This window comes from Lagenorhynchus albirostris, chromosome 14 (genome assembly GCF_949774975.1).
Source record: "Lagenorhynchus albirostris chromosome 14, mLagAlb1.1, whole genome shotgun sequence".
NCBI lineage: Eukaryota > Metazoa > Chordata > Mammalia > Artiodactyla > Delphinidae > Lagenorhynchus > Lagenorhynchus albirostris.
Window position 1 is genome coordinate 66076896 of NC_083108.1, and position 17468 is coordinate 66094363.

Here is a 17468-nt window from a genome sequence, read left to right on the forward strand (position 1 = left end):
TCTGAAATGATTAGCATCATTAACATGATTCGTATGTTAACTACCACTGGTTCTGAATTTGAGTCCTTCTTAGAAAGCCACCTACATTTGACCTCAATAAAACCAAGAATTCCTCAAGTACCATCTCTCTTTTCTTCAAAATGCATCTTTGCATTAGCATCTTCTCGCATTAGCATCTTGCTCAGTTAATGTACAACATAAAAATAGAGCAGGAGAGCAAGACTAGTGGCTTCTCAGAGTTCTCTCCATCATCATAAATCAAACTACCATTACTTTCGACAGAATATTTGAACATGGCTTACAAAGAGGTATTTTCACTGGAAATTTGAGGTTTGATGAGATACGATGCCTGGACAAATCACAACAGGGCAGTCAGTGCCCATGGTGACCCAAGCCTCCTGCTTTAGGCTGACTATAGTCCCTTCCTTTCTGCCCAGCACTAAGCATTCCATGAGTCCTTAGAACAACCTTGCAGGGTCAGTAATAGTAGTTCCATTTTACTGATGTGCATACTGAGGTTCAGAGAGCTTGAGTATCTTATCCAAGCTTTAAGTAGTTTAGCTGGAATTCAAGCCCAGGTCTGTCTTATTTCAAAGCCTGTACACTTTCTACTACTACCTTTTTTATTTCTATAAATTTATTTATTTTATTTTTGGCTGCGTTGGGTCTTCGTTTCTGCGTGCGGGCTTTCTCTAGTTGCACTGAGCGGGGGCTACTCTTTGTTGCAGCGCACAGGCTTCTCATCACAGTGGCTTCTCTGGTTGTGAAGCATGGGCTCTAGGCATGCGGGCTTCAGTAGTTGTGGCACACGGGCTCAGTAGCTGTGGCTTGCGGGCTCTAGAGCGCAGGCTCAGTACTTGTGGCTCATGGGCTTAGTTGCTCCGTGGCATGTGGGATCTTCCCGGACCAGGGCTCGAACCTGTGTCCCCTGCATTGGCATGCAGATTCTTAACCACTGCGCCACCAGGGAGGCCCTCTACTACTACTTTTTAGCTACTACTAATGCTTTGCTACTTTAGTGTGGTCCCTGGACCAGTAGCATTGGCATCACTCGAGAATTTGTTAGAAATGCAGAATTCTCAGTCAACCACAGAACTACAGAATCAGAATCTGCATTTTACCAAGATCTTCAGGTCATTTATGTGTACATTAAAGCTTGACAGGCTGTATGTTGTAACAGTCTGTCTCTCTGAATATCACTACTATTATTCCTTCCACTGGTTCTCAATGTGGTGGAGGATAGGGTGGAGGGAAGAGGAGGGTGTTTTGCCTTCAGGGACAGTTGACGGTGTCTGAAGACATTTTTCAGTTGTCACAACTGGGGCAAGGTAGGAGGTGCTCCTGTAATCCAATGGGTGGAGGCCAGAGATGCTGCTACACATCCTACAGTTCACAGGACAGTCCCCACCACAAAGAACCCTCCAGCCAAAATGTCAATAGTGCCAAGGTTGAGAAATCCCGACATTGCTGATAATAGTGTCCATCCTCTTTGGGTCTGGGGTCTGTTTAAAGAAGAAAAACTAAGAGTTTTTCATTGCAAAATTATGGCCGAACAATGTCACAAAAAATTCCTTTCCCTGTGGGTCAGTCTCTCACAACATGTATCAAATAGTAACTTTGATCAGGGGTCAGTAAACTGTGGTCCACAAGACAAGTCCAACCCACTGCAGTTTGAGAACTAAGAATGAGTTTTACATTTTTAAATGATTGAAGAAAACTTTTTTTAAGTTTAAAAATTTTTTTATTTTATTTTATTCTTTGGCCATGCTGTGTGGCTTGTGGGATTGTAGTTCCCCGACCAGGGATTGAACCCAGCCCTCGGCAGTGAAAGCGTGCAGTCCTAACCACTGGACTGCCAGGGAAAAAATTTTAATAACATTTCCTCACTTGTGAAAATTACATGAAATTCAAATTTCAATGTCCATAAAGAAAGTTTTATTGGAACAAAGTCACGTCTATTATTTTTTACTTTTATCAAAGTCTGCTTTTTAAAAAACAGCTCTACTGAGATATAATTCACATACCTTAAAATTCACCTATTTAAAGTGTACAGGTAAATGGTTTTTAGCATAGTCACCGAGTTGTGCAGCCATCAGAGTCAAGTTTAGAACATTTTCATCACCTTAAAAAGAAACCTCGTACTCTTTAGCTATAGTGCTCCATCCCCGCACCTAATTTCCCAGCCCTAAGCAACCACAAATCTACTTTCATTATAGATATCCCTATAATAGACTTGTATATGAATGAAATAATATATGATCTTTTGTAACTTGCTTCTTCCACTTATAATGTTTTCAAGGTTCATCCATGTTGTAGCATGTATTGTTACCTCCTTCCTTTTTATTGCTAAATAATATCTCATTGTACACACAGACCACATTTTGTTTATCCATCCATCATCTGATGGACATTTGGGTTGTTCCACCTTTTGGCTTTTACGAATAATGCTGCTATAAACATTCATGTACAAGCTTCTCTATAGACATGTTTTCACTTTTGAGTAGATACCTACAAGTAAAATTGCTGGACCATATGGTAACTCTATGTTCAACTGTTTAAGGAACTGCCAGACTCTTCCAAAGTCGCTGCACCATTTTACATCACCACCAGCGGTATATGAGGATTCCAATTTTTTCATATTCTCACCAACACTTGTTACTATATGTCTTTTTACTTTTTTAAATTTATTTAATTTATTTACTTTTGGCTGCATTGGGTCTTCGTTGCTGCTCACGGGCTTTCTCTAGTTGCGGTGAGCAGGGGCTACTCTTCGTTGTGGTGTACGGGCTTCTTATTGCGGTGGCTTCTCTTGTTGCAGAGCATGGGCTCTAGGTGAGCGGGCTTCAGTACTTGTAGCACGTGGGCTCAGTAGTTGTGGCTTGCGGGCTCTAGAGCAAAGCCTCCGTAGGTGTGGCACATGGGCTTAGTCGCTCAACGGCATGTGGGATCTTCCCGGACCAGGGTTCGAACCTGTGTCACCTGCACTGGCAGGCAAATTCTTAACCACTGTGCCACCAGGGAAGTCCCTATATGTCTTTTTGATTCTAGTCATACAACTGGTTGGCTCTCATTATGGTAAAATGGTATTTCCAATATATTTAAAATGATGAAAGGGAAGAACCTACAACCAAGATTACTCTCTACCTGGCAAGGATCTCATTCAGATTTGATGGGGAAATCAAAAGCTTTACAGACAAGCAAAAGCTAAGAGAATTCACTACCACCAAACCAGCTCTACAACAAATGCTAAAGGAACTTCTCTAAGTAGGAAACACAAGAGAAGAAAAGGGCCTACAAAAACAAACCCATAACAATTAAGAAAATGGTAATAGGGACATACATATCGATAATTACCTTAAATGTGACTGGATTAAATGCTCCAACCAAAAGACACAGGCTCGCTGAATGGATACAAAAACAAGACCCATATATATACTGTCTACAAGAGACCCACTTCAGACCTAGGGACACATACAGACTGAAAGGGAGGGGATGGAAAAAGATATTCCATGCAAATGGAAATCAAAAGAAAGCTGGAGCAGCAATACTCATATCAGATAAAATAGACTTTAAAATAAAGAATGTTACAAGAGACAAGGAAGGACACTACATAATGATCAAGGGATCAATCCAAGAAGAAGATATAACAATTACAAGTATATATGCACCCAACATAGGAGCACCTCAATACATAAAGCAACTACTAACAGCTATAAAAGAGGAAATCGACAGTAACACAATAATAGTGGGGGACTTTAACACCTCACTTACACCAATGGACAGATCATCCAGACAGATAAGTGATAAGGAAACACAAGCTTTAAACAATACATTAAACAAGATTGACTTAACTGATATTTATAGGACATTCCATCCAAAAACAGCAGATTACACTTCTGTCTCAAGTGGTCATGGAACATTCTCCAAGATGGATCACACCCGGAATCACAAATCAAGCCTTGGTAAATTTAAGGAAACTGAAATCATATCAAGTATTTTTTCCGACCACAACGCTATGAGACTAGATATCAATTACAGGAAAAAATCTGTAAAAACTACAAACACATGGAGGCTAAACAATACACTACTAAATAACCAAGAGATCACTGAAGAAATCAAAGAGGAAATCAAAAAATACTTAGAAACAAATGACAATAAAAACACAACGACCTGGACTTCCCTGGTGGCACAGTGGTTAAAAATCCACCTGCCAATGCAGGGGACACGGGTTCAAGCCTTGGTCCGGGAAGATCCCACATGCCGTGGAGCAACTAAGCCTGTGTGCCACAACTACTGAGTCCGGGCTCTAGAGCCTGCGAGCCACAACTACTGAAGCCCGTGTGCCTAGAGCCCATTCTCCGCAACAAGAGACGTCATTTCAGTGAGAAGCCCGTGCACCAAAATGAAGAGTAGCCCCCACTCACTACAACTAGAGAAAGCCCGTGCACTGCAACAAAGACCCAACACAGACAAAATAAGTAACTAAATAAACAAATTTAAAAACAAACAAACAAACACAAAGACCCAAAACCTATGGGATGCAACAAAAGCAGTTCTAAGAGGGAAGTTTAGAGCAATACAAGAAACAAAAACCTTACACCTAAAGCAATTAGAGAAAGAAGAACAAAAAAACCCCAAAGTTAGCAGAAGGAAAGAAATCATAAAGATCAGATCAGAAATAAATGAAAAAGAAATGAAGGAAACAATAGCAAAGATCAATAAAACTAAAAGCTGGTTCTTTGAGAAGATAAACAAAATTGATAGACCATTAGCCAGATTCATCAAGAAAAAAAGCGAGAAGACTCAAATCAATAGAATTAGAAATGAAAAAGGAGAAGTAACAACTGACACTGCAGAAATACAAAGGATCATGAGAGATTCCTACAGCAACTATATGCCAATAAAATGGACAACCTGGAAGAAACGGACAAATTCTTAGAAAAGCACAACCTTCCGAGACTTAATGAGGAAGAAATAGAAAATATAAACACCCAATCACAAGCACTGAAATTGAAACTGTGATTAAAAATCTTCCAACAAACAAAAGCCCAGGAACAGATGGCTTCATAGACTAATTCTATCAAACATTTAGAGAAGAGCTAAAACCTATCCTTCTCAAACTCTTCCAAAATATAGCAGAGGCAGGAACACTCCCAAACTCATTCTACAAGGCCACCATCACCATGATACCAAAATCAGACAAAGATGCCGCAAAAAAAGAAAACTACAGGCCAATATCACTGATGAACATAGATGTAAAAATCCTCAACAAAATACTAGCAAACAGAATCCAACAGCACATTAAAAGGATCATACAACATGATCAAGTGGGGTTTATTCCTGGAATGCAAGGACTCTTCAACATAAGCAAATCAATCAATGTGAAAAACCATATTAACAAATTGAAGGAGAAAAACCATATGATCATCTCAAAGATGCAGAAAAAGCTTTCAACAAAATTCAACACCCATTTATGAAAAAAACACTCCAGAAAGTAGGCATAGAGGGAACTTACCTCAACATAATGAAGGCCATATATGACAAACCCACAGCCAATATCGTTCCCAATGGTGAAAAACTGAAACCATTTCCTCTAAGATCAGGAACAAGACAAGGCTGCCGACTCTCACCACTATTATTCAACATAGTTTTGGAAGTTTTAGCCACAGCAATCAGAGAAGAAAATGAAATAAAAGGAATCCAAATCAGAAAAGAAGAAGTAAAACAGTCACTGTTTGCAGATGACATGATACTATACATAGAGAATCCTAAAGATACTACCAGAAAACTACTAGAGCTAATCAATGAATTTGTTAGAGTGGCAGAATACAAAATTAATGCACAGAAATCTTTTGCATTCCTATACACTAATGATGAAAAATCTGAAAGAGAAATTAAGTAAACACTCCCATTTACCACTGCAACAAAAAGAATAAAATACCTAGGAATGAACCTACCTAAGGCGACAAAAGACCTGTATGCAGAAAACTATAAGACACTGATGAAAGAAATTAAAGATGATACAAACAGATGGAGAGATATACCATGCTCTTGGACTGGAAGAATGAACATTGTGAAAATGACTCTACTACCCAAAGCAATCTACAGATTCAATGCAAGCCCTATCAAACTACCACTGGCATTTTCCACAGAACTAGAACAAAAAATTTCACAATGTGTATGGAAACACAAACCACCCCAAATAGCCAAAGCAATCTTGAGAAAGAAAAACGGAGCTGGAGGATTCAGACTCTCTGACTTCAGACTATACTACAAAGCTACAGTAATCAAGACAATATGGTCCTAGCACAAAAACAGAAATATAGATCAATGGAACAGGATAGAAAGCCCAGAGATAAACCCACGCACATATGGTCACCTTATCTTTGATAAAGGAGGCAAGAATATACAATGGAGAAAAGACAGCCTCTTCAATAAGTGGTGCTGGGAAAACTGGACAGCTACATGTAAAAGAATGAAATTAGAACACTCCCTAACACCATACACAAAAATAAACTCAAAATGAATTAATGACCTAAATGTAAGGCCAGACAGTATAAAACTCTTAGAGGAAAACATAGGAAGAACACTCATGACATAAGTCATGGCAAGATCCTTTTTGACCCACCCCCTAGAGAAATGGAAATAAAACCAAAAATAAACAAATGGGACCTAATGAAACTTAAAAGCTTTTGCACAGCAAAGGAAAACATAAATAGGACGAAAAGACAAACCTCAGAATGGTAGAAAATATTTGCAAATGAAGCAACTGACAAAGGATTAAACTCCAAGCAGCTCATGCAGCTCAATATGAAAAAAGCAAACAACCCAATCCAAAAATGGGCAGAGGACCTAAATTGACATTTCTCTGAAAAAGATATACAGATTGCCAACAAACACATGAAAGCCTGCTCAACAACACTAATCATTAGAGAAATGCAAATCAAAACTACAATAAGGTATCACCTCACACCAGTTAGAATGGCCATAATCAAAAAATCTACAATAAATGCTAGAGAGGGTGTGGAGAAAAGGGAACCCTCTTGCACTGTTGGTGGGAATGTAAATTGATACAGCCACTATGGAGAACAGTATGGAGGTTCCTTACAAAACTACAAATAGAACTACCATATGACACAGCAATCCCACTATTGGGCATATAACCTGAGAAAACCATAATTCAAAAAGAGTTATGTACCACAGTGTTCACTGCAGCTCTATTTACAATAGCCAGGACATGGAAGCCACCTAAGTATCCATTGACAGATGAATGGATAAAGAAGATGTGGCACATATATACAATGGAATATTACTCAGCCATAAAAAGAAGTGAAACTGAGTTATTTGTGGCGAGGTGGATGAACCTAGAGACTGTCAAACAGAGTGAAGTAAGTCAGAAAGAGAAAAACAAATACCATATGCTAACACATATATATGGAATCTAAAAAGAAAAGGTTCTGAAGAACCTAGTGGCAGGACAGGAATAAAGATTCAGATGTAGGGCTTCCCTGGTGGCACAGTGGTTGAGAGTCCGCCTGCCAAAGCAGCGGACACGGGTTTGTGCCCCAGTCTGGGAAGATCCCACATGCCGCGGAGCGGCTGGGCCCGTGAGCCATGCCACTGAGCCTGTGCGTCCGGAGCCTGTGCTCCACAACGGGAGAGGCCACAACAGTGAGAGGCCCGCGTACCGCAAAAAAAAAAAAAAAGATGCAGATGTAGAGAATGGCCTTGAGGACACGGGGAGGGGGAAGGGTAAGCTGGGACGAAGTGAGAGAGTGGCATGGACATATATACACTACCAAATGTAAAATAGATAGCTAGTGAGAAGAGTGCTTTGTGTCCACCTAAAGGGATGGGATAGGGAGGGTGGAAGGGAGATGCAAGAGGGAGGAGATATGGGGATGTATGTATATGTATAGCTGATTCACTTTGTTATACAGCAGAAACTAACACACCATTGTAAAGCAATTATACTCCAATAAAGATGTTAAATAAATAATTTAAATATCTGTATACAAAATAATATTATGTGTAAACAGACATAGGTTTACTTCTTCCTTTCCAATATAGATGCCTTTTATTTCATGTCTTGCCTAATTGTCCTGGCTAGAACCAGCAGTACAATGTTGAATAGAAGTGGTGAGAGGGGACATCCTTGTCTTATTCCTGATCTTAAAGAGTAAACATCCAGTCTTTCACCATTAAGTGTGATATTGGGCTGTTCCCTTCTATTCCTATTTTGTTGGGTGCTTTTATCATGAAATGCTGTTGCACTTTGTCAAGTGCTTTTTCTGCATCGATTGAGATAATCCTGTAATTTCTGCTTTTTGTTCTATTGATATTATATATTACATTAATTGATTTTTGGATGTTAAACCAACCTTGCATTTCTGGGATAAATCTCACTTGGTTATGGAGTATAGTTTTTTTAATATGTTGCTGGATTCCTAATATTTTTGTTAAGGATCGTGGCTTCCATACTCATAAGAGATATTGATCTCTAGTTTTCTTGTGTTATCTTTGTCTTATTTCAGTATCAGGATAATGATGGTCTCATAAAATGAGCTGGGACGTGGTCCCTCCTCTTCTAGTTTTTTGGAAATGTTTGTGAAGAATTGGTATTTATTGATCTTGAAATGTTTGGTAGAATTCAGTGGTGAAGCCACCTGGGCCACTAGTGGGTAGCACATGGGTTTTTTACTGTGAGTAGTATTTTTATTGCTAATTTACTCTTTCTTCTTGAGTCACTTTTGGTAGCTGGTTTCATTTTAGGAATTTGTCCACTTCATTTAAGTTATTTAATTATTTGGGATACAACTGCCATTTTATTTTTTGTTTTCTATGTTTTTCTTGTCTTTTTAAATTCTCTATTCCTCCTTTACTACTTGATTTGCATTAAGTGAATAGTTTCTAATGAAGCATTTAAATTTCTTTAATAGTTTTTCCACTATTTATTTATTTATTTTTCCACTGTATTTTTAAAGATTTTTTTTTTTAAAGTGGTTATTCTAGGGTTTAACCACATAATTCTGACTTATCAGAATCAGCTTCAGAGGGACTTCCCTGGCAGTCCAGTGGTTAAGACTTCGCCTTCCAATGCAGGTTCAACCCCTGGTTGGGGAGCTAAGATCCCACACGCCTTGGGGCCAAAAAACAGAAGCAAAATTGTAACAAACTCAATAAAAACTTTAAAAATGGTTCACACCAAAAATATATATATATTGGACTTCCCTGGTGGCGCAGTGGTTAAGAATCCGCCTGCCAATGCAGGGGACATGGGTTCAAGCCCTGGTCCCGGTAGATCCCACATGCCGTGGAGCAACTAAGCCCATGCACCACAACTACTGAGCCTGCGCTCTAGAGCCCGCAAGCCACAACTACTGAGCCCACGTGCCGCAACTACTGAAGCCTGCATGCCTAGATCCCGTGCTCCACAACAAGAGAAGCCACTGCAATGAGAAGCCCGCGCACCTTAACAAAGAGCAGCCCCCACTCGCTGCAAGTAGAGAAAGCCCGCGCGCAGCAATGAAAATCAAATGCAGCCAAAAAGTAAATAATTAAACAAATTTAAAAAATATATATATATACTAAAAAAAAGAATCAGCTTCAGATTTATACTAGCTTAACTGCAGCGATTATATAGAAATGTTATTCTACATAGTTCTGTTCCCTTCCCCCTTTTTTATAGTATTATAATTATTGTATACTATATCTATTAAAGTTACAAACCCAGCAATATATTGTTGTAGTTATTACTTTACCATCTGTAATCATTTCCTTAGCCTATTACAGCTTGGTTTTCACCCACCTCCTTTGTACTGTTATTGGCACACCTATTAAACATATATTACGTTTCCATGTTATAGGCCCAACAATATAGTATATACAAATATTATTGTATATTATATACAAATTATTTTATATAATTGCATTTTAAATCAGTTAAAAGGAGGAAAATATACATTTATACTGTCTTTTATAATTATGTTATTACATTTACTGGTGCTCTTTGATTTTTTTCACGCGGATTTGAATTACTATCTGGGGTCACTTGCTTTAGGCCTGAAAAGCTTCCTTTAATATTTCTTGTAAGGTGGGTCTTTAAACAACAAAGTCTCTGTTTTTGTTTATCTGGGAAATTCTTTATTTAACTTTGTTTTTGAAATGTCCTTTTCATTTATATCCAGCTATGTTGGAGATAGGTTTCCTAGTTGACAAGTTTTTTCTTTGAGCACTTTGAATGTTATCCCACTGCCTCTGGCCTCCACAGCTTCTGCTGAGAACTTAGCTGTTAATCTTATTGGGGTTCCCTTATAAGTGTCAAGTCATTTTTCTCTTGTTGCTTTCCAGATTTTCTCCCTGTCCGACTTTCAGCATTTTTACTATGATGTGTCTGTGAATCTCTTTGTGTTTATCCTCCCTGGAGTTCATTGAGCTTCCTGAATATACAGGTTATTGTTTTTCAATTAATTTAGGAAGTTTCAGCCAATTTTTTTGGAATATTTTTTCTCTCTCCTCTCCTCTGGTAGTCCCATTACACATGTTGGTGCACTGAATGATCCTCACATTTCTCTGAGGTTCTGTACATTTTTCTTCATTCTTTTTCTCTCTACTCTTCACCTTACATAATCTCTATCAATCTATCATCAAGTATACTAATTATTTCTTCTGCCTGTTGGAATCTACCTTGAGCCCCTCTAGTGAATTTTTTATTTCAGTCATTGTATTTTCTAATTCCAGAATTTTTTAAATTAATTTATTTAATTTATTTTATTATTTTGGCTGCGTTGGGTCTTTGTTGCTGTGCACGGGCTTTCTCTAGTTGGTGAGCGGGGGCTACTCTTTGTTGTGGTGTGCAGGCTTCTCATTGCAGTGGCTCCTCTTGTTGCAGAGCATGGGCTCTAAGCACCCGGGCTTCAGGAGTTGTGGCACACGGGCTTAGTTGCTCCACAGCATGTGGGATCTTCCCAGACCAGGGCTTGAACCCATGTCCCCTGCATTGGCAGGCGGATTCTTAACCACTGTGCCACCCGGGAAGCCCCAATTCCAGGATTTTAATTTGGTTCTTTTTATAATTCATATCGCTTTACTGATGCTATCTAGTTGATGCAAAAATGTCATTATACCTTCCTTCTTAATCATGCTTTCTTTTAGTTCTGTGAACATACTTACAGCAACTCTAGGGAGTGGTCCCCCCCACCCAACTGGGCTGGTTACTGTTATTTGCTTGTTTATTTGTTTAGTGACTGGCTGGACTGTTTTACTGAAATCTATTTCCCCTGTCACAGTGTTGAGGTCTATGATGTTGCTCCTCAGGAAGACATATCTTTGGATTTGCCCAAAGTCACCCAAGATGACAGTGGTCTTAGTAGGACTCTCCCTCTCTTTCCCTGGTCACACCCAACTGTTAAACTCCACTAATTGTGGTATATTATTCTATTATTTTCAACAATGCTCTGGGGCATAACTTGTTCTATAAAGTAATCCAATCAAAAGGTGGCTCTTTTGAGATTAGTGTTTGATATTTGTCCTGACCCCAGGAGGGCTCTTCCCAGCTGTCTTATTCTCTCCTGCAAACTAGCTGGCTTACAGTCTAGGCTGTATCTTTATTAAATCCACAAATCTCCTCCCAATTGCCTTTCACTAAAACCTCCACAGTTCTTGAAAGCACCCTTAGGCATAAATTTCTCCACACTCTACTGCAAATGAAGTCACTACTTTCTGGGAAGAGATTAGGAGCCTGCTTCTCCCTCCAGGCAAAATCTCTGAGCTCTTGATAGAAGTGGGGAGGGGGAGACACACTAGCCTGAGGTCTTCTCAGTTTGCCTCTCCTGGCTGGTACCACCATCTCACAAACTGAGGGTGGGGATAGAGCAAATGGGACCCCAGTACTCTCGGTGGGCCATGCCCAGAGTACAGCTTCCATTCCATAAGTAGGAGCTGGGTGAAGGAAGGAAGCCCCATCTTTCAGCTTCACTCAACCAGGATTTAGCCTCAGCAGCAAGTAGCCTTGGGCAGGAGAAGCCCTGAAGTCATGCTCCTCCTGGGAAGAAAGCTGTCTGACTGGGAGCTAGGGGAAGAGGGAGCCCAGTGTACTGGGTTGCAGCCGTTGTTGAGAGCTGGGAGCAGGGACAGTAGTAGTGGTCTTGCTTCAAATACCACAAACTCTTGGGACTTCCCTGGCAGTCCAGTGGTTAAGACTCCATGCTTCCACTGTAGGGGGCCATGGGTTTGATCCCCGGTCAGGGAACTAAGATCCCTTATGCCTCTCGGCCAAAACAAAAACAAATACCACAAACTCTTGCCTTTCTTACCGAATTATCATAGATTTTCTTGAGTAGCTGTTTCTTCACTTGATGTTTGCCCTTAGGACAATTTCCAGAGGGTTTAAAATTTTTTTTTTTTTTAATGTTTTACCAGTTTACAGGGAACCAGGTCAGTGGAGTTCCTCACCCTGTCATGCTGGAAGTTGATCCTGTCTAAGGCTGCTTTTGTGCTACCATGGTAGAGCTCAGTTGAGTAGTTGCAACTGAGACCCTAAAGCCGGCAAAGCTGAAAATATTTACTATGTGGGCCTTTACAGAAAAAGTTTGCCAACCCCTGACTTAGGTTACTGCTGCCAATGCTGCTGGTCCACAGGCCACACTTTGAGTAGCAAGGACTTAAACTACTTGAGAGGCAGTACTGTATTGGCTAAGATCTTGAATCAAAACCCCCCCTTCGCCATTTACTAGATATATGGTTTGGGGTACCTACCTCATTGAGTTGTTTTGAGAATTAAGTGTATGAATATCTGGCATTTAGGAAGTATTCAATAAATGATAACTGTTACCATCATGATAGAAACTGTATGGAAAGTTTAAGACACCGTCTCTTTCCTCAAAGTTTTGTTTTGTTTTTTCCCAGAAAATTTAAGCTGTGAAAAAGGGAAACAAGTACTATAGACTTTCCAATAAAACGAGATGCAACTTATAATATCTGGGGTACATAATATTATCTAATAAAGTTTAAACTCTATAGAGCTGGAGCTTAAGCGTGACACTGAAAACTAGAATTCGCTACCACGAATGCTTTCAGACTCTTGCAGTAACAATGAATGAAAACCTTCAGGAAGTGCTTCCAAACCCGAAAGCCCCATTGAAAAAAAGCAGCGATTATCTTTAACGTGAGGATTTGGGCCTAGATGGCCCCTTCCAGTTCTGGTTGACTCTATCTTTGCCCAGAGCTGATATAAACAGAATCCTGAAGCTTCCACTTCCACTGTCACCGCGGCAAGGGCGTCCGCGTCGGTGCCGGACCAGCACCCGGCCGGATCCCGCCGCGCTCCCCTTCGCCGCAGCCCGTTGCAGCCAGTTACCTCGCAATTGAACTCCATCTCCGCGTCCATGGTGACGATCCGCACTGTGAACGTCTTGGGCTGCTTCCTCTTGAGCGAGCTGAAGCTCATTCGGGAAGCGATGGCCCCGGCCATGGCGCGGGGCTCAGGTTCGGGACCCTCGCGCCCCGAGGCCTGCGCTCTGGACCTTTTAGCCTCCCTGGAGGAGCCTCACAGGCCTCAGGGCCACCATGGTGGCCGGCCGGCCGGCCCGGGAGCTGGCTGAGCGGCGCGGGCCCCCAGCGGCCAGCATGGACCGCGAGGACCCTGCCCCGGGAACCGAAATGGGAGTTGGGGGGCGAACCCTGACGGCCACGGGAAGGGATCGCGATCGGGGACCGACGGGGCGGGCACGGCCCGGCTCTCCGGTACTCGGGCCGGGGACGCTGGTGACGCCCGGGGACGGGGCCCCTAGACGCCGGAGGCCCAGACCCCGCGCGCTTCTCAGCCGCCAAGGGAGGTGTCGGGGCCGCGCTGCAGCCGGGCACGCACGTGCGCGCGTGGCTGTCACCGTCTTCACTCCGCGTGCCCGCGGGAAGCGTCCCCTCCCCGCAGCCCCCGGCCTGCTCCCCGCCCCGCCCTCGGGCCCCCTAGATCGCTACACGCGGTGCAACCTAACTCGGCGGCTGCCGCCCCGACGCCGCGGTTGGCTGAGAACCCCGAGGGAGGAGGAACTTTCCCGCTCTGTCCCACCTTCTTCAACAACACTTCACCAATTGGAAGTTTGGATCTAATTGGAGGCGCCGGCCGGGGCTCGGCGTTGAGTGGCTGAGGCGGCAGTCTCTCCGAATGCTTTTGTTCGCAGGGATAAGCCTACTCTAGCAAGACTGGTTGAGGTGGCGGAGCCCGGCTCGCCTTTCCCGGGAAAACACGTAGAGGGTCGTGCCGGGGCGAGAGAGACGGGTCACCCCTGGTACCGCGAGGGATTGCCCTTCGGACCAAGTCTGCGCCGCGTGTGGACCCCCAGGGGATCGTGTTTCGGACACCAGGAGGATAGTCCTGTTTAGCGCTTAATTAATTACATGTGCTGACCTCTGTTTCTCAAACTTTCAAATCACTTGTGGAGGCCGTTTAGGTAGCCGGCACTTTCCCCCCAAGTCCTTCTTCTCTTTAGAAGAAATTCTTATTATTACCGAGGGAGAGGGTAATAATTGTTCCTACGTCATGGGCTTGTTGAGGACTATAAAGCTTTAGAACGGTGGCTGGTCATATTAGGTTGAATCCTATGAAATTGCTCTTTTTGTAGATTTTTTTTTTAAATGAAAGTATTTTGGGGGAATTCCCTGGCGGTCCAGTGGTTAGGACTCTGCACTTTTACAGCGGAGGGCCCGGGTTCAATACCTGGTCGGGGAATTAAGATCCCGCAAGCCACTGCCCGGACCAAAAAAAAAGCATTTTTCATTTTATACTGTGTGATTTCCAATTTATTTCGGATCATATACGTGTACTGTTTATTTTTTTAATGTCATCAAGGGTTATATGGATGTGTGTGTGTGTGTGTGAGAGGTGGGGAAGTATAACTTTGTGTATTAAAAAAAAATCCTATTTTTGAATAACTCTTAATGGTTGAATACCTGAATGGTTGATCAAGAAGCATTCCACGAATAACTATCATTAGCATCACCCCAACCCTACAGGTGAAGAAATAGAAGCTCAGCATGACAGAGCTGGCTATCACCCAACTAGTGAGGGGGAAAGCTGGAACTCAAACCCAGGCCTATCTCACCCAGAGGCTGTTGGTATTACCTCTACTCTGCTCTGCTTCCCTGGTGGTGGCTTCTAAATTGCTCCTCCCTGTTCTGGCCCCAAGACCATGAAATACAGTTTTGGAACACTCAGCAGACACTGTTGATGTAACTATACTAATAGCATAAATTAGCTCTTCTCCATGGGCCCCGGCGGTGGCTGCGAAGCACCAGCCAGGCCCCAGGAATCATTTGCTGGCACACTCAGCAAGGCTGCCAGGCTGCCGTGGGGGAACTTTATGTCTTGCCTACTGCTAGCAAATTCTCCCCACCAAACTGGTTGTTTAGGGCACTCTGATTAGTGTGGGAGTGTCTATTTTCATTGCTTCAGTTCTTCCCTGCAGGTGGGAAAACCAGGCTGGATTCTCCTATGGGCTCCCCACAGGGACAACAAATCAGGGCTTTAACCCAGGGCCAAGACTGCTGACAGAAAATAAGTGACTCTGAGAACCCACTGAGGAGTAGCAAGAGGAGGTGGATCAGCAGGGGCTAAAAATGACACTGATGGCCAGTAATAGCTCATTTTTATGGAGGGCTTGCTAGGTGCTAGGCACTGGGCTAATTGGCCAAACATGCTGTTAACATTCCTGGGGGACATCCAGGTAGATGTATGGGTCTGGACCTCAGAAAGGAGGCCAGGGCTAAGAATCAAAATAGACATGATGGAATATTATGCTGGCATTAAAAATGCTGTTCACACAGAATAAATAGAAATGGTAATAGTACATACCAGATAAGGTTTTGAGAAAGAAAAATTCAGAGGGCTTACTAAGAAAGACCTGGCACACAGACACCAGTTACTGAATATTTGTTACATGAATAAGTGAAGGACATGAGGAAATACTTACAGTCTCAACTATGGGAACAATGTTAATAGCTGCCATATATTAAGTGCTTACCATATACTCTGCAAAGTGCCTGGCATGCTTCTTCTGATCTTTATCAAAACCCTATTTGGTAGGTATATATTCCTTGTTTATACATGGGGAAACTGGATAAGGCTGAAATGAAGTAATTTACCCAAAATCATCATTGGTAGAGTTGCAATTTGCATATAGGACTGTTTTAATCCAGATCTCACCTGATATATTTTGTTTCTTCATTCTTCCAGAAGATCAGAGTTTCTCCAAGTGACATCCTTTCCCTCCAGGGGGCATTTGGCAATGTCTGGAGTTTTTTTTTGTTTTTTTTTTTTGGTTGTCACAACCAGGGTGTGCCCCTCTCCCCTCTATGGGAAGATGAGGATGTGTGACCTGGTACCTAAGACTTCTGAGGCCATAGCCTTTTTTATTTATTTATTTATTTTTTAAGGCCACACCAGCAGCTTGCTGGATCTTAGTTCCCGACCAGGGATTGAACCCAGGCCTCGGCAGTGAAGGAGTCCTAACCACTGGACTGCAAGGGAATTCCCCTGAGGCCATAGCTAGGATGCTCCAAGGCACTATCCTGAAGCACTGAGCCTGGATGAAAGTAGTTGCAGATAACAGCTCCTACCTGAATAGCCTGGGACTTCCCTGGTGGTCCAGTGGTTAAGAATCCACCTTCCGAAGCAGGGAACATGGGTTCAATCCCTGGTCGGGGAACTAAGATCCCACATGCCACAGAACAACTAAGCCCAGGTGCTGCAACTAGAGAGCCCATGAGCTCTGGAGCCCGCGTGCCACAACTAAGACTCGACGCAGCCATAAATAAATAAATAAATACTTTTTTTAAAAAAAAAGAACCTACAAGGCCTTAGGAAATCACTGGTGCTCACCCTCTTCCCTTCAGGCCCAGGACTGAAGATTATTGAATTTGCCCAGACTGTCACCTGCAGTGTTGGAAGCAGGCAGATCTGAGTAGGAATTTCTACTTTTCTGTGACCTTGGGCATAACTTAGCTTCTCTGAGCCTCAGTTACCTCATCTGTAAAAATGGGCATAATAATACATGATATGACATGTTTAAGAGTCACTCTTAAATAGGAATTAATATTTATTGAGCACTCTAAGGTGCTGTGTAACCTAAAAAAGTTTTTTTTTTTTAAACCACTTCTGGACCTCCGTTTCATCATCACTTAAAATGGGGAGAATAGGAAATGGGATTGCAAATACCAAAGCCTAAGAGCACATATAGATAGAACTTTAACTGGTGCTCATTTTCATATGCATGCATTTGCATTTAATTCTCATGATTAAGTAGATTATTATACTCATTTGACAGTTAAGAAAACAGAGACACCCAAAGCTAAGTTACTAGCCAAAGACCACACAGCCTAATAGAGATACAGCCTGGATCCCAAACCCAGGTCTCTAACCCGGGCCCATGGCCTTCCAAGGACAGCATGCTGCAGGTTGCAAGGGGCCTTGT

At 42.2% G+C, this 17468-nt stretch overlaps 1 protein-coding gene across 3 annotated transcripts in view; it reads right to left on the reverse strand.

Moving 5' to 3' along the window:
• NF2 (NF2, moesin-ezrin-radixin like (MERLIN) tumor suppressor) overlaps nucleotides 1–13914 on the reverse strand; it is a 78062-nt gene extending 64148 nt beyond the window's left edge. For all 3 annotated transcript variants that reach the window (XM_060170390.1, XM_060170391.1, XM_060170392.1), the window contains exon 1: nucleotides 13358–13914. In XM_060170390.1, the coding sequence (XP_060026373.1) occupies nucleotides 13358–13471 (114 nt within the window). In that variant the 5' untranslated portion in view covers nucleotides 13472–13914. The remainder of the gene's footprint in view (nucleotides 1–13357) is intronic.
• Between the last annotated feature and the right edge of the window lie 3554 nt (nucleotides 13915–17468).